Here is a 22,621-nt window from a genome sequence, read left to right as displayed (position 1 = left end):
TCCAGCCGATTCCAATTATATATTGGCTGAAAAGTAATAATAAATTGCCCTAGAGAAATGCAAAAGATATGTTTAAAGTCATTTTTAAACAGTGTTGCCATGACATAGGTTGTCCACTAGAGATGGGCCTTTTAGTCCATAGCTTAATAATCAGTTAAATGAAAACTGAATGGATCATTAACAAAATGTTTATGTTATGAATTCATGTTAAAAAGCCTATGTTTGTTTAAACTCTCAAATATTGGCATTTATATTGGCCTCATAAATCCAGCATCGGTCTGGCTCTTATCACAATATAAGAGCAGTTTGCATTCTTGACCAGACTAAATGATAGCATACAAGTGGATAATTAATATTGATCAATTAATTTAAAATAAAATGCTATTTTTTGGTAATATTGCCTAACTTTAGTAATCCAACAGCTGCAGGGTGTGTAAAACAAAAGGCACATGGTCCCTTTATACGTCCTATAAACAGAATACCTCAGGAGTATGACAGTTATGCTCTAGTCTCCACGGGGATCTAACCTGGCTGCAGCCTCAGGAATAATAGGCCCCTTTGTAACCTAATCGATTGCCGAGCGGAGAGGCAGACTGGGTCCACACTCTGTGATCGGTTTCTCTGTGTCAGACCAACTTCCCAGAATAGCAACTCGGCTGCTCTGCTCTGGAGATGGAGGAGGAAGTCAGTGGTGGATTGAACAACTGTTGCTTTTGCTGCTGCTGCCGCTGCGGAACCAAACTACCTTTCAGCCCGCGCTGCATGGCGCGTGTCGGACTAGAATGAAGCCGTTTCCAAGCCGAGACATTCAGCCGGGATCAGTGTGCAAGTTCATGGCATTATATAAACTCCTACGTGTTTAAGGTAATTAAAAAAAAGAGAGAGAGAGAGCGACAGAAACACACGTGCATGAATCGGTTTCCTGTAATAACTGACCGTTCTGTCGCTGCTTTGATGTACAGCCATTCAATGTTATTCGACTGTCAGTAGGCTACAGACGCTTTCAGAGCTGCTGGAGGCGCATGTCTGCGGCAAAGGCAGACAAGGAGCGTCTGTCTGATGAATGGAAAGCCAGACGGGCTCTGCTGTAGACTGCGGTGATCGGATAACCTGTTGAATTGCAGCTGTCAGTCAGCTCCAAGCCATTGGGGGCAAACGCAACCAGCAAAAAAAAACAAACAAACAAACAAACAAAAAAAATCACTAAACACGAGAAACACAGCGCTTTGCCACAATAACAACAAAACTGGCTTCCCGGTTTCTCAGCTGATGGTTGTTTCTAGAGATGCACTGTTGCCTGCCAGGTAAATGCATCCTGTCCTCACTGCTTAACCTGTCTGTACATCTGCAAAATAGAGTTTTCCCATCTCTTTGCTGCTGACATGAATGTTTAATTCGGCTACCTGAAGTCCCCCTGTAGACATACTAGGAAGTAGTGTCAAAAGCGGCGTATACATTGAGAAAAAGGGGGAAATAATTAAATAAATGGAAATTTCTGACGAGACAATTTTTTTTTTTTGTCATATTATTGGCTGTGCTGTCATTTGGAGGGATGGTGGTCATGTAGCAGCTCATCCACCGTTTAATTTGCCACCACATTATTCCCATTGGTCGCAGTAGCAGCTACAACGCGTGAGGCTGTGCCGGCACATTTCCATAGAAGCTTTTCAGCATTGCCAACCCACGGATTTCCAGTCTCTTGGTTGTTGAAAATAGCTTGGCTGCTCCCTGCCGCTATGGCTAATTCCTTAGGAACCGGTGGATCCAGTTTGATCCATCCCTCTCTTTCTTTCCTTTACCAACTTGTTGAGTCCCCCCCCCCTCTCTCTGTCTTCCTACCTTCCTACCTTCCTAAAAACTGCACCGTGTACGTCTCAGCTACTAGTTGTGTGACTTCTGGTGAAATGTCGCAAGTTCGAATCAAGTGCGCGTAGGGCTCGATGGGACGGTGTCGGGGTCGTTTCTAAAGTGGAAAGCTCGACGGGACGCGCGCAGAAGAGGCTTTGGCAGAGCAAAAGTCACCTGTAGGACACTGTAAACGCGCTCCTCCTAAACTTTTCTGAAGCGTTTCTGAACTCGCTCATATGTTTTTCACCTTTCTTTCACTGGAATGTTATTGAAACATGCTGGGAAAAGTTTTCTCTTTCATACATTTGTGAGAGATCCCCGGACGAAATAGGTAATTTTGACTTTTGTTTCTTTAAAGGGAGGTGGAGACAACTTATCACCCCCTCCCTCCGTGCTTGACTGAAATTACCAACACTTTTTGCACAGGGGAGACGCTTGAAGGTAATTATATGAATCCAGTTTTTATGTATTTATTACTTTCTTGTTTTGCTTTCACGTTTCACTTTTGATTTTAGCCACCAGAATCTAAAATAAATGGCTCTCTAACTGCCTATGACTGTAGAGTGCATACAGCTACAGAGGGAGGCTAAATTAAGAACTCATACCATTAAGAAAAAAAATTGCAGCTGGCTCTGAGTCAGACTACCATTATCTTTGTTATATACTACCCCAAACTACTATTAGGAAACAGTTAAATGCAGAGAAACTACAGCATTATGTGGGACATTCTGCATTGAGTTTGTGGATGTTACACAATCAAAAGAAAAGTTTCTGCAATGACACTTAAGTTTTTCTTCTTTTTCTTTTAATGACATGAAAAAAAGTTCATGTTCTTTAAGGAAGACATCCGTTGCACACATTTGTTGTGTGCTCTGACTATTTAAATAAATACTAATAATCTCTAATACAGTTCTCTCTGATGCACTACTATTCCAAATTATGATAATCATAACACACTTCCTCTATGTGTGTTGACTTTTACAAATCTTTTACACAACGATAACAATGGGTCAAGGGATAAAGATGGAGCCAAACGTCAGTTCGCAATTCATAAAAACGTATAAGTAACTTACAACTTGTTTAAAGAAGGCTGTAGACACTGTATTATCGACATGCCCATAAATGTTTAGATGTATGAAGTTTAGGTGAGTTGAATGCCTCGTGCTTTGTCAGTCTAGTACCAGTATTGCACGAAAAGCAAAGTTGTAACTGGACTTTAGTGATTTAATTTCCCCCGTTTTCTAGATTCTGAAGCCATACAGCTATTACTCTGTTACTGTAGAGAACGGGTACATTTATATCTTTTCTTTTGCCTGTTTTGAATTGGAAAACTATGGCCTAGATAATAAATCGCATCATTTCTGTCTCAATAAGAGTTGGGTCTCATATACACAAACCATACTTGTGCAAGTTCACGGAAGTAAAAATGCACAAACTTGAGAGACCATGCCAGCTATAATTTAACTTCTATTTAGACAAAAAAAATTTTTTATAGAGAACATGAAACTAAAACATGTCTGTTCACACATTTTAAATAGCTCATAGGGTTGCTTAAATATATCGGACTACTTCTGTAATAACAAAACTGCACAGACCAGAGTCTCTATTGTGATGCACCTCTGTAAACTGGAAACTATGCCCCTAAAGCTGCTAAACGGCCTTTGGGTTTAAATGATTTTTAAAAAATCGGTAGTTTACAGGTTCATGGTGTTTGTATGAATTTGTGATCAAGGTTTATTCTAAAGGTGCATATCATTGTTGCATGCTATTTATGACAGCTAAGGCTGCACAGCTTTTGAAAAACACACATTTGGTTAAGCAAACTAAGAATAAAGAAATATATGCATTATGCAAAAAACTTTGTGTTACAGTAATGTTAAAGTCACAGTAATATTTCTTTTTATTCCCTGAAGCACTCCCAAAGCACTTGAAATGGAGGCTCCCGATGGCTACTGTGCTAGTAAGTCCTTATATCGTTTGCACACTACATTCAATGCACACTAACACTCACTGACCCATACTTTACACCCAAAGACAGAGTTTAATGCAGTATATCGAGAGTTTGTGTCTGTCTTTGGTTGGACTGATGATGGTGATAATGACAACAATGATTGTGTCTGTGTGTTATTATGTAATTGTGACTTTACCGTTAGTAACTTATTTTGACTTTCATTTCTCCTCCAACTTTTTTAAACAATGCTAATACAAAAGATTTTGCAAGCACACTATAAACATTTCAAGGGATTTTCCCCTAATGCAGCCTTTTTCCTGTTCACCCCTTAAAGGTAGAGAAAACGATGCATTAGTGACATCCTGTTGAATGCAGCAGATACTGGATATGCACTTTGTGGTGCTCCATTGCCCTTTGCTGGTTTCGTTTGGGCAGGTCTCTTGAATATCTTCCCTGCCCGCCTTGTATTTCACTTTGATGTACAGATCAGAAAACAGGTACCATGTTGTTTATGACATCAGTGGAGATTTTAGGTCTCCATTGGGGGTTTGTGCTTGTAGGAACACTTGGCAGGCGGGGTAGGGTTCGTGGCGGAATAAGAAATGGAGGCTCATGTCCGTCTGTGGGTCGTTTCTGAAATGATTTTGCAATGAAGTTTTGGAACAAATAATGGTCTGTTCCGTTTGCATGAATCTGCGGAGAACACACATGTTTGTGGAATGCAACAGTTTGCATCCACATTACTCCCATGTATTTTACTGTATACTTAATACATTGACAAGAGACTGCTGACGATGAGAGAACATTTTGGTCAAATATCGTACGTATTGTTATCATCATCATCAAATCTTGCACATACACCACCACTAAATCCTAAACATATTCTTCTACTCACCATACAAGACACAAATATACTCTTATGTACACACAGTAGTAGTCTCTCTTTCATGAAGCTCCCATAATCATATTTTACTCACCCATGACAGTATATGTTTAAAAAAAAATAGTATATGGTATGGTATATTCCTTACATTATATATCACATATTCTCTATATGTGATAAAGAATTTAAAAGTTTGTTCAAACTGAACTGGAAGGAAATTTTAGAGATGCATAAAGACACATTTAAGACGTGAGTGGGGTCCAATTCTACTTTGGAAGGACAAATGGTGGCAAAATGCGTATAAGCTGAAATTATTTCAAACTGAGTCAAGATGTTGTGCTTATTCAAGGCTTTATGAGCAGTGTTGCTAGGTTTTTTTGCCGTTTTTTTAAGCATTTTATTTGAACAGGTGAGTAGAATCTGCTTTGGATGGCTTGTGATAATTTGTACCATTTGGTCGATTTCCCCTGACAACAAGTTATAGTCCAGCAAATCGAACCCTTTCTTGTCAAGTTATTATGACACATGAGTTCAACAGGTTCAATGTACATGACGGGAAACTGATTACCAACAAAACCAAATAATTTCAGTTGACTACAACTATGTTGAAACATCTCTCTGATTCATATTATCATTTGATTACAAAGTTGTAGCTCTGCCACGAGACTTGTTTAAGCTAGCATGATGGTTTTTTATCTTGAATGTAACATTGTCCAAAAGACTTTGACTAAGGTTTCTAGTTTGTGTAACTATACATAAATAAAACAAATAATATTAATATATAACACAAATATGATAGAATAATAATAATAATAACTAACAAACTAACTCAAGTCATATTCAGCCATCAATATATATCAGGGAGTAGTCAATAATGTGCTTCATGTGTGTTACTTTATCTTCCTGTTGTCTAGATGCAGGTGTTCTATATTTGCAACCTAGCTATGTATATACATATGTACATACATATCTCCTCTCCTAAATATACAGAAACACAAATAGCAGATGGGTCTGGAGGACATTAACAGAATGAACTGGCGATCCTGGTAAGCTAGAGACCAGGCAGAAGCTGAGGCTGTGTCCTGCCACACATACAGCCACACCAAGCACACCAAGCACACTACACACATGCTCAATAAATACATTTCTAGCTAGCTTACAGCTTATGTCTGGGGAGTTGCTACATGGGCTATTTGGAATAAATAAAACTGAAAAAACAAATCCAGCGGTCAAACTCGCACCAGTGAAGCAGGGTGAAAATTGGGTGTCCCACACATAGGGCGGAAAAACATTTGAATAAGAAGAGTTGTGTGCACTTTTGTAATTCATATATATATATATAGTATTATTGTCTATTATGTAAGAAAGGATAATGATATCTGTGACTCAGAATAGTAGTATGAGACATAAACGCTGACAGTGTATATAATGGAATGTGATTGACAATATTAGTGGTTTCAATTCCAGATTGGCTTACAGCGTTCTATAGAACATACACGTAAAGAAGAAAGGAAGCAAAAATTTCTGACACACCAGAGCAAGCTTGTTATTGCACTAACAAAACACGGTGTCTTTAAATGCACTGTGGCTAGATGTGAGTGCTCCTTGCATAGCAGTGCCACTGGTAGGTACAAGCTTTGTTTTCAAAAAGGTTCAATAATCATGAATCAAGAATTTAAGCTTCCTTCCTGTGTAATCAACCAACCTCCCTTTTCACATAAACACTCCTCTCACACTATTATTCTTAACCACATTCGCTGTCATTGTCACAGTCGGTCTTTCTCCCATCGGTTATCATACTTACTTTTTCACACAGCACGTTGCTTTCACATACACCATCAAAATGTATCACATATGCAATCATTCTCTTTATCCCTCTCTCTCACATGCACTTTAGTCTCTTTCACATACAGTCATTCTGTCTCACATGCTCATTGTCTCATAGATACATCATGATAGTAACTTGCACATGCTTCTCTTCTTTAATGCGTAATTTCTTACTTTTTCAGACATTAAACATTTTCAAGCTCACTCACATACACCACTCTGTTTTAAACAAAATAGTTGTTTCTCATTCCCATCCCATCATTGGTGGCCAACAAAGTATCAAACATCTACTGTGTATAATTACAAACTTATCTTGCCTCTATATGAAAAGAATAAAAATAGATGAAGTTGTGCAGATTCCAGCTTGCAAATGACTTTAATGTGGCTGTTGGAGTACCAGTAATTTGCACAGGTTGTACATTGCACATAGTTGCTCCATGTGGTTGGTCCTCCCAGGTTTCTCAAACTTTAAATTAAAATCTGCCTTATTGTTATGACCATAATTAAGTACAGTTTTGCCAAAGCAGGTTGCACACGGTTTACAATGCAAGAATAAGAAAAAGTAACAGCAAATGGTTTACATTGAATTACTACACTACATACACTATACAACATATACTATACAGTACAACAACATTACTATACAATATAGTATTCTATAACGGGAACATATACAAGTATGATGTAGAAATAAATAATTTAACATCAAACAAATTCAGTAAGATATTACAATAGTGAATATTATTGTGGGTGCCCCAGTAACTCACTATGTAGAATGTGTACCAAGTATAAGTATCAAGTCCTTACCACACTGGCCTGAGCCATTTGCGGCATGTCATTCCCTCCATATCCTGTCTTTCTTTACTGTTATTGTCAAATAAAGCGAAATGTCAAAAAATTAAAATAAATTCAAAATAACTGTCCTGACATTCAGAAGTGTAAGCTTGTCTGGCAGATATACAATCCCTAAACAATGTTTTTTTGTCAGCTATACATTTTATTCATTTAAGCTAAGCTAGTTTTACTAACTGACATAACAAGGTGTACTTTACGCTCTTGAATCCTGATGGTCCCATTTAGAGCTTTTAAGTTGATAACCTTAAACAATATTTGATATGCTTAAAGGTTTAACTGGGGTATTCCAACTTCTCTTTATCACCTTCCGGTTGTAAGTCACACATGCTCAACTACTACCGTGCTAAAAGCTGGGTCCAGTATTATTTTAAATAATCAGAATTATACCCTGTAAATTGCCTCATTTACAGTACTCACTTTCTCAGCTTATTTAAGAAATTCTATTTCCTTATGTTATCAATTATTCATTCTCTGCAGAGGTAGACTGCAACAGGTTACTCTGGGTCAGCCCAACACACACCTATATAGATTACTGCAAATGGAACGCACCAGTGCACTCTATGGATTTGGTTTGGTTAACAGCTGTCTAGGAGTAGAAGTAGACTTGAGAGTTGTATACTGTATATCACTACTACTAGTACAATACAATGTCTTATAGTTTTTATACGTCTCTAAATGACTGCTGTCATTTGTCTATCTGTATATTTTTGCTTTCTGGGACAGTGTTGTGTGTCTATGTGATATGAGTCTTAGGAAGGGTTCAGGGTTTGACAGGAAAAACCAGCTCCCAGCTACAGCTACAGTGTGTATCCAGAAAGCCAGAAAGGAGGGCCTCGTCACTCCGGTAAAGAATCTTATTCAGTTCCTCAAAAAGTTAGACATAGGTGCTGTCTGTTAAGATGCAGACATTTTGTTCGTCTGATTCGTGTCTGCCGTCACGAGTGGGCAGATGGTGTATGACCTTGATTTATTTTTGGTTTATTGTCATTGCATACTGTTCATGAATCTAATTACCATTTATAATTAATCTCTTATGAATAACTTGTAAGACCAGAAATTGCAATGACCCTTGTTACATTCCTCAGAGGATGACTGTACTTCAGAAGCTACGCATTCGTTTGGCGTCACTGATAAAGTCAGCATTTATTACACCTACTAGTTTCGTGTGTACACATTTGTTCCTTTCCATTTGTCAGCACATTAAATTATCCCAATTTGGTGTATTACTCAAAATACCTTTCCCCTGGCAAGTCTCAACTGTTTGATATCCTGATCTTACTGTTCATACAGGATTGACTCAGCAAATGCGGAGCACCAACGCAAAACCTTCAGTTTAGCCCATGCTTGTGTGTGTGGTTTAGTACATTTTAAACTGTGCTCAAGTTCATAATGTATCGGCCATTGTTTCCCAAGTTAAAAGTTTGAGGTCCCATTCCAAAAGGTGTGTGTGGAAATGCAAACTACCTCTGTGGTTGTATTTGACAGTTGGACATAATATAACTTTGACTTCTTCCTTTGATTTAATTGTTTAAAAACCAGGGACCTCATGTATACAAGACTTTCATGTATACAGTATACATTTCATACTGAAAGATAGCATATTCAGGTTAGCTCACTGGGTAGAGCTGGTGACCCATGTACTGAGGCTGAGTCCTTGCTGCTGCGGCCCAGGGTTCTAATCCGACCTGCGGCTCTTTGCAATCCCCTCTCTCTGCCCCCCTTTTCTGTCTGTCTTCAGCTGTCACTATCATAAAAGCCCCAAAAAATACTTAAAAAAAAAAAAGAAAAGAAAGAAAGATCCACATGGATAAAACCAGGCATGCATCAGGTCCTGTGCACCTTTCCTTTATACGTCCCTGTCAACATGAAAAAACACATGAACAAGCCCCTTATGCTGCCTTGCCTGCAACAGAGAATAAGAGCGGTCGCCACATTAAGAAAGGGTCGCTGCAATTAGAAGACCTCGTCTCTGGCATCCTGCCCGCATGTAGAGGCAACTCAGACATGTATGTTACTCCTAGCTGTACAGCTGTTGCACTTGGCTTTGGTGGGCCAAAGGGTTGGGTTCATCCATCCAAAGCTCCTGTGGCAGAGGCACACCATGTTTGGGAGTGACAGGCACAGCATTTTCTTCCTGGTGTGATGGATCTGTGCGCCTCACCTCCCGCGTGTCATGGATGTCGGCATCGTGCATCTCAGCTACTGTACAATCTCAGACATACAATAACATCTATATGTCCCTTGTACACAGAAAAATGCCATTTTCCCTGCTGATCTTGATGTTAGCGCAGTGAGTGAGGCATGTTATTTGTGGGAAATTAACTGGGGAGTGATATAGAGGGTGCCTGTACCTATTTCCTACATGGATTTTTTTAAATCATTAAATGTTAGGACAATTTATTACTGTTGGGAAAATAGCATTTTCTTCCTGTTTTGGTTTTGGTCATCTACAGAAATGATCACACTATCATGGTTTATCAGTGGACATATCTCATATCACAGTAACTTTAGTGGAAACTTTATTTAGAAACATCTGGCAAGTTTCCACTCTTTGAAGTTAGAAGTTGCGAAGTTACCGAGCCAGACAAGAGTTTGCACCATGGCACGCATATTCTCACGTCATATTAAATTTTTTACATCCCACCATGTGAGTGAAAACCACTGTATGCACTGTTTACAAATGAGGGCCCAGGACACTTGACCTTTGATGACAAAAGTCTGTATTTGAAATAATTCATTAATTGAAAAAGAGACCATATTGACAGCATTATTCATAAATCATGAACACATTTGATAGCTTTTGAATAAAAGTCTCTATGCTTTCATTCTAACAATGACACTATGTTAAAATCTGTAATGGATGGTTCTTATTTTAGAATTTGAACCCAGACAGCCCAAAACTATTAGTTTATGCTCGACACAACCTAGCCATAGTGCTGTTAGGCAGCTGTCAGTGTCTGCTACAGTCATGGAAAATCCTTCATGACAAATCTGGGCCACTCCTGTCTCCAGGACAGCATTGCCAAGGGATAGCCAGCGTTGGTCACCTGAGATTTCCTCCAACCCCAACCTGTGCAACCCGAGCCCAGGCCCAGGGATTGTGTCATGGACAACGTCTGCCAGTATGCCCCACTCAGTTGGGCCCGCCACTACAATAGAACAATACCACAGAAGAGGTTGTCAAACTAAGAGGAGCTGTCACAGCAAGACGAGATCTGACACAGATTTCCTTTTCATGTATGAGGGATCATTGCAGACATGTTCAGCACTGACAAATTGTAACAAGGCCTTCCTTGTAGCGGTTTCAGATGTACCACATAGCACGTTCCTTTGATTTTTACTGAACGTTCCTCGGCTACAGCTATTGCTACATCAACTTTAACAGCATTAGGCAGTGTGGTGTTACAATAGATACTTTAAATTTTTTCGCAGTTGTCAGTATGCTTGAGGAAAACCTTTAATTGTGCTGGTGGTGAATGATGGCTCACTGTGGTTCCTAAGGGATCTGACACCTGGGTCAGCAGGGGTGTTTGCCTGTTGCCACTGTATTGTTCTAGTGACCCTGACAGGGCCGGAGTGTAAGGGGATAAGGGATTGGTTTGCTCTCCCTCTGAGTGGACACAGGGCTATCCATAGCCTGGGTTCTGTACAGACTGCTGAGAGGTTGCAATCTGATCCGTATTTGCTGGACTTTAGGATCCCATAGGTGCATAAAGACAGTTTAGTTGCCGTCTGCATTCAGTATGGTGACCTCCATAGTGACCGTTCAGGGTTAGGCCTAAAAGGAGATCTGAGAGGATGAAATGAATAATTTTTAATCTTAGAAGGAATGACCTTACACAAGGCTACTGTTTATTATTTTTGCTTAACTAGAAATTTGATTTACTTTATTTATTTTCACTCTCTTCATTTGTATTAAAGTGAATAGACAAACTTTAAGAATTTTCTGCTTGACCACATTTTATCTGTTTCTTCATCCAGCATTATCTTCTTCTTTTGAAACAGATGCATGAGCCCTAATCATTACATAGTATACACATAAAAAAAAAAAAAAAAAATGATAACCGCATAACCGCATTGTATTGTATTTGTTATTCAACTACTGTATTGTACAGCACAATGAAGATTGCTGTGTTTCTGTTTGTCTCCCAGGTAACGGCCAATGCTCTCCTGGTGAGGAGAACTCGAGAATGTTGGCGGATATGTCAACACCTAATGGACAGACAGTTCCTCAGGGTCCTAATTCCAGTGGTGAGTGCTCAATCAAGAGATACACATTTCTACAGTATGCCAAGAACAACTACAGTGTACAAATACGCACACAGTTTCTCCTTTAAACCAATATGTTCAGATCAGTTCATTCAAATCAGCACTTTCTGCAATTAGAGCAATTAGAAGGTAGGTGGAGGATGTTTGGATTCTTTGCACCAGCAAATTAACAAGGCAAATGTGAGGAGATCAGAAAACGGATGCTCCTGATGGTTAGGCTGGCTCCATGCATAGTAACTTGCCACCATGTGTGAGTAAATAAGAGACAACTGCAAATCCCTTTGCATTAAATCACTTTAGAAATGCAGTCTAGTCACTGTATTAAATAAATAATTTAAGAATTCCACAATCAATTAATATGCTAATTTTGTCCACCAAGTTTTCCTGCTTGACACAAGATGTCTTCACTGTGAAGTCCATTTTCAGTGTGTGTGCACTTGTGGCTTCTAGTTCCATATTGGACCAGGATAAACGTCAAAATATGTGTGATGTCACCGATAATGCTCGAAGACCCACCTCTTAAAATCAGATCTTTTATTAGCACGTCATTAATTTCACAAAAACATCCTTCTAGTGTCAAACTCTGCGAATACATCATTATGCACAGTGGAGCTCAAACATACAACTGTAGGAACAAGAAGAATAACAGATTTGTGGAGTGGAGGAGGACTTTAATAAGATATCTAAGGATGAACACTTAAGTTAAAGTGAGTAGCGGTAGTTACCACAATAAGAGCTTTTGTATAAAAATGCCATATTGCAACTTCTACCATATCACACTTGTTGTGCTATATTGCACTTAGACAGAAGTGTTGCTTGGTTCCTTTCAGTCTATTGACCTGATGCCTCAGATTAGCTCTTGCGATGTCACTGTGAAGCAGCAAAGAAAAGGGGAAACTAAGTGAGACAAGGCAGCTAAGTGAGAAAAAGGGAAGCTTGTTTCCCACAAGTTTAGAGATACAGGGAGGCGTGCTGGGCGATGGTTTTCACAGGGAGATACTCTTCACCGAAAAGAGCTGTTGTCATTCTGGAAGTTGCCTAACATTTGCTATTTGAGGTTTTGTTACAAAAGAAGGGCTGCATCACATCACCCGTTGAACAAAGGCATGAAGTGCTCTCAAGTTTCATTGCCAAATTCTTAAATTAAAAACTGAAACACAAACTGTACAGTAGAGAGTAGAATTGAACCCTTTGCACAAGGTGACAGTTTGGATATTAAGAGTGACAGAATGTCCTCTTTATAATGATGTGTTGCTTACAGGCAACCGATCTGAGTCCATTGTGATCTTTCCGCCTGATTTTCAATCCATTATGGGAAACTTGCAGGCTCTACCGCACTGCTGATTTTCATTGCTGCTTTTGTCATTGCAACCGTGTATCAAAAGTGTATCCTCATCGGACCACTCTGTGCATTCCACTCTGCCACACTGGAGAGACAGATGTAAAGATGCAAGGAGCTGAATAGCAAGGACATTCAGGTCTGCTCCGTGTTGCCAGGATACAGCTGTCGAAGATAAGGCTCAATCGCAACGTGGGTATTGGGATAAGGGTTTCTTCTGTACAAACTGTGACACTGGAAACATACAGTATCAGTTTAAAGAATGCAGTTGCTTTGTGAAGATTTCTCTCATATTATAAATGTTGCCTGAATTTCAAAATTTTGTGTACTAGCCTCTGAGAATTAAGTGGTTGCAGTTCCAAAGCCTGAGGGGACAAGTTGATGGATGCAGTCAGATGGGAGGCTTTAGTAAAACAACCACATATGCTCACACTGTGATTACTGCCCCAGTAAATCCCAAAACAGGATCATCAGGATCAGTAAGTTTTGCTTGAATAGTGTCCAGACATTTCCATACTATGTCTAAACCCCCCTGTATCCATTTTAACCCATTAACAAGACTTTAATTGTAAGATTTTCCCATTTACAGGCTCATTACCTAGTATGACCCCTTGGAATCATGTGTCATAGCTTTTGTGAGAAGACAAAGTCAAAAGTTTACCCTGACAAGTTTGTCCTAGATGGCTATATGAAAAAGCCCAATTCAATAGACTAAACAAGCCAAGCACAAGAAACTGTAAATATCACATAATACGTTCTGTCTGATAACAGCGGGCCTTTTGTAAAATGGACAGTTTGATTGTTTGACACACACACGCACACACACACAATTATACAATCTTTTGCCCTTGTCATCCAGCCAATCTCCCATTACTTGTCAGGTGTAAGCTACAGGGCCTCTGACACTCCCTTTCTCCACAGGGACAGCCAGGAACCAGACCAGCCTGTTTCTCTGTCTTTCTGTCTCTCTCCCTCCCTCTCCCTCTCTCTTGTCAATGTGTTCATCCTAATGTTGTCTTCGAGTTGAGTTGCTAAGTTACTAGGATTCTCCATCCACATGGCCATTAAATAATTTTTTTTTAATTATATATTATTTCGCACAGCTATTCCACTTAAGTCAACCTAAGTCCATTGCAGATCAACCCATTATAGTTCCAGCCAACACAGTTCATCTCAGGCCTTCACAGTTTCACTCTGTTCTACACAGGCCACACACTTTAATCTCTTCATGCTTGACCAAGTCTTCAATCTCAAGGCTACCCTAGGCATAGTTGCTGTAGAGAGCGCTTTCATGGTACAATTATGTTTAGGGCACTCCCATAAAACCTGCATTATGTGAATGTGACACAGTAAGAAGTGCATCTCAGGATTGCTGTTGTTTTTGTTTTACAGAACTGACAATAAAGCAAGAGGAAGAAACAGCGGAGGAGGCTGACAACAGAAGTCCAGCACTTGAAGAAATAGGCCAAACAGGGGAGGAAGAAGTAGCATTGGAGGAATCCATGACTGGCTGCCCAAACAATGTACAGGATGGTTTATCTGGACCAAATTTGACAGCTGATGCAGGAAGTCGACAACCAAACGGTACCGATGAATATATTTCCAAATGCCATTAAAAGCCTGTAATGGTTTAAAGAAGCTGTCTGGTATAATTGTCACACTTGTTTGTGGAACCTCTTTTTCTCATTATTAATTAAAAAAATATATTTATCTAATGAAATCAGGGCGGTGTGTACATTCCCATTCTTTAGAGTGAGTCAGAAATCATTTGTTTTCCTCGACAGTGGGTGTGGAGTGCTTTCTGTTTTTTTGTGTGTGTTTTGTTTAAAGACAATAGCTTAGACTTGGAATTATTATCAGGGAAAAATATCCTTGGAATCCCCCACAACCTGTTCCAATTGACGCCATGACTGCTCTGGTTGTCACAGCATTAGGATCATATTTCTCTTTTCCAATTGGCTGCAGATGAAAAGATTTTCCATTAGAACAGAAGACAGTAGTTACGAGTCCCTGTAAGATCAGAAATGTACTGAACAGCATCATTCCACATTATAGTCCACTCACGCACGCTCCCATTCATTAATCTGGAAAATACTGCATTGTCTGTGGAAGTAAATGCAGGCCTTTTTCAGTGAGAATTGTGGTTTAGTTCTTAATTACCACTAATGCACACATGGGGGGAAGATGGAGTTCAATTATATCTAGTTTGAGTTTGAGTTCATTCAGTTAGAATCAGTTCAGTTTAGTTAGAGTAATAGCAGTTTAATTTAATTTAACACTGTAAAAGTGAAGTGAATTTAGATTAATATTATTTTTAATTTTATTTAAATCCATACAGTGCAGTTCACTTTATTTTACTTTAGTCCAATTCATTTCTGAATGCTGGCATACATAACTACTATACCTGAGATGATGCAATAATGTTTCAATTTCCAAACTGTTATATTATTCATTATTGTAATTAGAGATTAGGTTGAATAGTAGTTTTGTTTCTTGACTGTCATGAGTAGTCATCTGCGAAAGGTAGTTCAAGGAGTCATATGTCGTGTGAGAAAAATTTGATGGATTTGATTTGATTCTAAAATATAAAGCAACTACGAGTGCTTAGCAGCTCCTACAAAGTCACCTGACAGTTATGAAACAAAGAGTAAATGAGTTCAGTTGGGGACAAAAAAAAAATGTCTGCAAGGTTCTTGATACTTTCTAAAAACATCTTCCACAATGAGTGTGGTATTGACTTCCTGTGCCTGCCTCTATCAGGTGATCGGCCGTTCCAGTGCAACCAGTGTGGTGTCTCGTTCACCCAGAAGGGAAACCTTCTGCGACACATCAAGCTGCACACTGGTGAAAAACCCTTCAAATGCCCCTTTTGCAGCTATGCCTGCCGGCGGCGCGATGCCCTCACCGGTCATTTGCGCACTCATGCTGGTAAGACTCCTCCTCACCCTCTTCTCTTCCCTTTTTACTCATCCACCTCTGTTACCCAGAAGAGACTTCATTTCTTTCATCAGAAGTACTTTAGAGATCTGGAAAAAAATTAACCCATAATGCTTTAATGCTTTGCTACACTTGACTATATGTATTTTCAGAGATGTTTGACACAGACTCTGCTATTATTTTCCCCACACTCTCTTCTACTGCTGTGTTTAATCACCCTAGTCTTTAATACGTAAAAATGTGTGTATACATTTATATATCGGAAGGATTAAACCATGCCGGTATTTGTTATAAGTGTAATTCTACAGGGTTTATACCTCTTAAATGTTCTCCTGTGATCTTTTTTTCTCATGAAGCTTTATCTTTAATGTAACGCTATGAACAAAATACAGTAGATACAGTAGCCACACATGCTGGTTGGTGAAATCTCCTAGTCTCCTATTGTTGTTGGATAGACATAATGGTGTTTTTTTATGTGAGTGTTATAGACAGCCCTGTGAGTGCTTTGTGGTTAGGTACCAAGGACATGCTGTTCCTTAGTTGCTTGAATCACTGAGGAGGAAACTATTTGTCTGTTGAGAATCACATGGGGAGTGCTGGCTTTGTCTCTCAACTGTAACCCACTTTCCTATCAGAGAGGATGTGCTCGCCCCTCTTTTGCGGCTTTGAAATCAAGGTCAGACAATACCGTCATTTCTGCCTGTGATGCCCCCACTGGGGTTACTCATACACAGTTATCTTTTTAGGTAGAGGTAACGTGTGTGTTTGGGTGTGCGTCAGTGTGTATTTGTAAAATTTTTGTGTGTTTGCATGTCTGTCATCTGTCTTCAGAGATGCATTTTTTACTTATCTATTTCTCCACATCTGTCTTCCACCATCAGCCATGACCCTTTTCCTTCTTTCACTTCCTTTATTGTTCAGTTGTATTTGTTTGTCACATCCCCCAACCATTTTCCCCCATAAAATCATGAGTAGTAAGTTACACCTGCCTTCCTCTGGTTATTCAGCGCGAAATGTGAGGAATTGGATGTTGCCAAGTTCTGCTGTCATGATGTTTTTTTACATACAGAGACTTCTGGGTGCTGCAGACCTGGTAGCTTTGGCCTGGTGCCTGGCCAGGAAGAACAGGTGTAGCCAAAATAGGGAAATATGACATTGAAAGAGAGGTCAGGCAAGTAAAAATACAAGACAAGAGTGAGAAATAGTAAAAAGTGAAGAAACAAAAGTGTGTTGAAAGTTCAGGTAAAATGTTATAATTACCAGTTGAGGCACAGTTTGGTGGAAGGATAATGCAGGAAAGGCAATGCTAGATAGGTAAAGGATTTTACATTTTGTAAGACAGAAGATTTAAATTTGAGCAAGTTCCCGTTTATTAGCCAAATGCAATCAGTCAAGTGAGTCTGAGTGCACAGTGTGGATCATTTACATGAATAAGAATAGCGGCTGAAAGGTGGATTTTTCAGGTCCATCCAACATCTGCACAAGGTTGTATGTGTGGGTGGTTATATAAATATGAAAAAGTAATGAAGCCTATGTTGTGTGTGAGTGTGAGAGAGAGGGTGTCGATGTGAGCCACTAAGAACGAGGCAGTACGGCGGTACTTGATTGAGTACTGCTTACTCCACTGTTTTACTTTCAGGCTGGAAAGCAGAAAATAAAAACTTATTTCCATGATGACGTTTCATTTAGAAGTTACTCTTTTACTACCCAGAATGAATATTACTGCAATGACCCTGCAGGCACACCTACCCACCACACTTAATAATACTGAAACCTTTTGTTATTAGCCTCCGCTTTTTGTATCTGTTCATACTCAGAAAAAAATGATAATGAACCATAGTTTCGAGTTCTGCCAATACAATGTCATTCATAGACCACAAGAGTACTGAATGACAGATAAAGCAAAAAACCTGTTATCATTCCACATGATTCACTAAGTGCCTTCTGATGCAAGATTGGCCATGTCATTCTGTAACAAGTGGAGTTTTATTTCACTCACACAAATCATAGAAGTAGTCTAGGGAAGAAAAAGTAACATTTACAGATAAAGAAATATCTAGTTCTGAGTAACTTGCCTTCTTGTTGAACATATTTAGTGCTTTAAAAAAAGAAATGCAACATCCTTTTCTGTGGGAGAAAGAGTGCTTATGTTCACGTGTGAACTATCACCTACCTCTAATGTGTGTGTGTGTATGTGCGTTATAACCAAGCACGTTTCAGACTGAAACGTGCTTGGTTTCTCTGTTCTCACAGTGACAAGAGCACATCTTCTAGTAATAGCTGTCACCATTATGCCAGTGAATGGCTTACTACATTGCATTGCTAATGATGGTGTCTGGGTCACATCGCTGCGCTGGTGTGGCCTCCAGTTCACTCACCGAGTCCCTTTATGAGTCATTACATTAGTTTTGAGAATACTCTGTCACAGGACACAGACCTATTTCCTCAGCAGTGTCTGCCTGTGTAGGACTTTCACTTTATATTATAATCTTTTACACATTTTAATTTAACTTTAACCTCAATATGGAAAACAGCTCACGTAGTTCCATTATACAAAGGTGGTGACACATGTGACCTTAATAACTGTTGGCATATATCTACTATAGTCTGTGCTGTATTTCTAAAATTCTTGAATTACTGGTCAACTAAATTCCTTCCTGGTGGATAAAAATGTAATTTTGACACAATGTCACTTTGATTAGGTGATGTTGTTGAATGGATGGAAGGTTAGATGGGCTGGTGGCTTGACTGAGACAGATGTAAAGGATATGTCTTCATCTTTCCACTCGTCTTGGTAGGAAGGAATTAAATAAAATAGAAATGGCACTATGAATCACACTCCACCTCCATAGCAGTTTAACACTGGAGTTTGTTTCCTACCGCCACCATGGGATGCATGATCAACTCCGTTATTCACTCATAGCAGTGGGAGTTTGCTGTATGTTTCAGAGACCAAAGCGTTTTGAAAGGCAGAGCCCACAGCTTGTGTTTCTGTCTGGCAGCAGTTGTATGGAATCCTCACACTAGTAGTGGAACATCCATGATCTCAGAGGCTGGTTTGTTTGTACTACTCACTGTTCACAGTATTTACTATTACACACTGCCTTAACATTGCAGCAGGTTGTATTATCTCATAGGAGGCTACCCACTCTCTCTGTCTGCAGAGCAGTGAATGAAGTTAATATTCTCTCCCTCAAATGTCTTCACTTTTAGTTGGCAAACCACACAAGTGTAACTACTGTGGTCGGAGCTACAAACAGCGAACTTCTCTAGAGGAACACAAAGAACGCTGCCACAGTTACCTGCAGGGTATCGGCTTGGATCCGACCACCAACACTGGCCCTTACACAGGTAAATAGTTTTACTAAAACCGAAACCATGAAAAAGAAGGTGCCGTTATGTGTAACGGAAACAGTAATACAGCACACTAAAATTCAGTAGAAAAGTTGGATCTCACAGGAGATGTATTACCATGTACACGTTTACTTATGAATTCATTGGAATTAATACAATTGATCCAGTATGGTAGGAATCTTTAAGGATCTTTAAATGAGGAGTCAAATTTGAAAAAGATTGATATAAAGTATACACTAGTACATTAATACTGTACAGAATGTTTTCTGACTATTTTTTTTTTTTTGTTATTTACTCCATGTAAGTGTAATGTATGTATGATTGCAGAATTCAGCAGTTAAGTATTCATTCTTAAGAGACAACTGAGGAACAAACCTTTCCAAAGGGATTAGGGAGATTTATGGGGTGCAAGCTACACTGAGGTTATGGATTAATTTCAGGCCATGATTTTTTGATTTTTTTTAAACATTTTATAGCAAAATCTGATTTACTTTTTGTTTTCACATGCCACATTTACTTTTTAGTGTGCAGGAGTCTCTCTATTCAAAACCCAAGTGTATTCTTGCCCTTTCTAACCGCCTTCCCTTCTCAACCTTTCAAGGTGAGGTTCCTGCAGAGCCGAGGCCAATGGCAGAGGCCAACACCATGGCTACGTTTGATCGGCCGCCCGTTATTGAGAGGCTGCACAACAACGTGGGCAAAAGAAAGAGCACCACGCCCCAGAAATTTGTGGGTGGGTATTTTCAAACATAGCCAGGCAGTCAACAACTTGCTCTACTGTAATGAGTGTGGAGTGTCTGTGTACAGTATGATTTACTCTGATTACAACTCCTCTATTTGATTTCTATCAAAATCTGAAGTTGAGGTGGTGGTTGAAAATGATTGGCTATGTTGTGCTGTGTGCTGATACCTACCATGCAAATTGCATTATGCTGATTATGGTTTTTACCTCAACTTGAGTCCAACTCATGCAGAATGAACAAATGTAAATTTATGTTATCCGTGTGAAATAATTGTATTTCTTGTTCAAGCAGACACTAATTTGGACTTAACAGTTGCTCTGCGGAGTCTTAGAATACATTAGTTAAATTGTTATTATGTAATACACTTTGCTACTGATATGAATTTTTTGCTAATATAATGGAAATAAGTTATTAACATACCTAATTGTTTTGTGCTTGCTTAGGGTGCGCGTTTTCCCTTTCCTTTTCAGTGTTGCATCATACAATATTATATAATATCACACAATGGCCCTGCCCTTCTTATAAGCACAGAATTTTTTTTTTGAATTTGGTTTTATTTGCCACACTATTAGAAAAAGAGTTTGAGCAAGCAAGAGCAAGCGGTTGCCTGTGAGGCAAGGAAATGTTTTTCACTCTGTGGTTAGGTACACCTGTAAATTTGCCATTGCTCTTATCGAGAGAAAACAGCTCACCGCATCCCTGTTCTGGAGGGGTTAAACAGTGCAGTAGATGGATGGGGCTTTCCACCCCATTAGACAAGTTCACACACAACATCAAGTACAAAATATGAAAAACAAGTCTTGAAATATCAGCAAGATATAAGTTTGACGGGCTAGAAAGGAACATTTGTGAAGTCAAGCCATCTCGTATTTGTGCATATTGTTTTTCTCTCTCGTTTGTAGCTAAAAGCAAGTCTCGCCCTCTTGCTATTCCATCTATTATTATTATTTCAAAATTGCAGTCATCTTGCTAAATCAATTAATTTCACATAGTCATAGTGCTACTATGTTTCATGCAGGTGAAAAGATGTTACGCTACAACTATCCTGACATAGGCTATGAGATGGGCCTTAAGTATGAGAAGCAGGCTGAACTGATGCCGGCCCACATGATGGACCAGGCCATCAGCAATGCCATCACATACCTGGGATCGGACACCCTTCGGCCCATGCTCCATCATCCAGGTCCCCCTCTCTCCATGGCTGATGTGGTGCCCATGGTCAACCCCCTCTACCACCATGTCCTGCCAATAGGCCAACGAACAGAGCGTCCAGGAAATGGGGACACGCTGCCACCTCAGCCTCATGACTTCCCCAACCATCCCACCACAAATGGCCCCACTGCCTTAACCAGGCATGGCAAGCCACCCCAGAAAGGGCATGAGGAATCTCCCACCAACAGTGGAGTTGACTCTGCTGACTCAGCTCGCAGCAGCCCTCAAGAAAGGCAGGGCTACCATGGGAGCAACCCCCCTCCCGGCCTCAGGTCTCGAGCCAGTCCAGCAGTGGTCTACTCAGGTGAACGGGTAACAGAAGCTTCGCCCAGAAGTGGGGCAGGAATGGGGACTGGGATAATGCGAGTGACCACAGAGAGGCCTGTAAGCCAGGAAGGGGTGCGTGTTTTCGGACGAGAGGGCCAGGAGTTGCGGGCCTTCCAATGCGAGCACTGTCGGGTGCTTTTTCTGGACCATGTCATGTACACCATCCACATGGGTTGCCACGGATACAGAGATCCACTGGAGTGCAACATTTGTGGTCACCGCAGCAAAGACCGCTATGAGTTCTCCTCTCACATAGTCCGTGGTGAACACACCTTCCATTAGGAGAATGGGTAGGAATTAAGGGAAGAAGAAGAAGGGAAAAGGAGCAATAGCCTGATATCCGTCCTTATCCCCAGACCTTTGAGACTGCACAGTTGAATGGCATTGTAGACAAGTGTAGCACAATCATAGCATAGACTTCTTTTTAAGCTACTTATTGTGAACAGTTGAACAATCATATGAAGGTATGGGCCAAAGACACATTTTCTACATAATTAAGATTAATGTAGAGGAAGGAAGGTAAGTGTTTTTTTTTTCTCTCAAAATGTTCATAAATTGTATAACAGAGCAGCTGTCAGACGACTTTGACTAGTTTTTCATTTTAGTCTCCTTTTGCGCTTGTCCTGTCATCATGCTTTTGTTCCAGAAAAATGTATTCACTCTTGAATACAGTGTTGAAATATTAGAACATGTTTCTGTCTCGTGGGCTCAATGCACTGGATCAAATAAAAAAAAATAATAATTCAGTTCAACCAGATTAAATGTCACTACTGGTCATCAGTGGAAAAGACTTTAGGTCATCTTTTATTTAATAAAAAAAAGTATATACTACTATTCATGGATTCTTTCATGGACAAAGGTCATCTGGCTGTGTGTTCTAGCTGCAAGCAACTTGGTGTCCATTTGAGCTTGATTGGCAGTAGAATTATTGTATCTGTCTGCAGCTGTAGGAATTCGAACAGTTGTGCCATCATCTTCAGGATTTTGTCCTTTAGTATTGCTGTGTATAACTGCATTGAATTGAAATGTCTTTAATGTCCCCAAGGGGCAATTTGGTTCACAACAGGTAGCCAACA

General features: G+C 39.7%; 1 protein-coding gene across 1 annotated transcript in view; it reads left to right on the top strand.

Moving 5' to 3' along the window:
- Nucleotides 1-1,914: 1,914 nt before the first annotated feature.
- The window catches only part of ikzf2 (IKAROS family zinc finger 2), a gene marked incomplete in the record, with an annotated part of 24,257 nt that continues 3,550 nt past the window's right edge, over nucleotides 1,915-22,621 (top strand). Inside the window, 8 exon segments of the mRNA XM_035677204.1 lie at nucleotides 1,915-2,289; nucleotides 3,762-3,808; nucleotides 11,517-11,615; nucleotides 14,365-14,556; nucleotides 15,733-15,900; nucleotides 19,123-19,260; nucleotides 19,865-19,996; nucleotides 21,025-22,621. Of these exon segments, the coding sequence (XP_035533097.1) occupies nucleotides 3,781-3,808; nucleotides 11,517-11,615; nucleotides 14,365-14,556; nucleotides 15,733-15,900; nucleotides 19,123-19,260; nucleotides 19,865-19,996; nucleotides 21,025-21,827 (1,560 nt within the window).

The sequence above is a fragment of the Morone saxatilis genome, unplaced genomic scaffold, assembly GCF_004916995.1.
Source record: "Morone saxatilis isolate NCDOM2014 unplaced genomic scaffold, NCSU_SB_2.0 Contig5, whole genome shotgun sequence".
NCBI lineage: Eukaryota > Metazoa > Chordata > Actinopteri > Moronidae > Morone > Morone saxatilis.
This window is presented reverse-complemented; position numbering and strand designations above follow the sequence as displayed.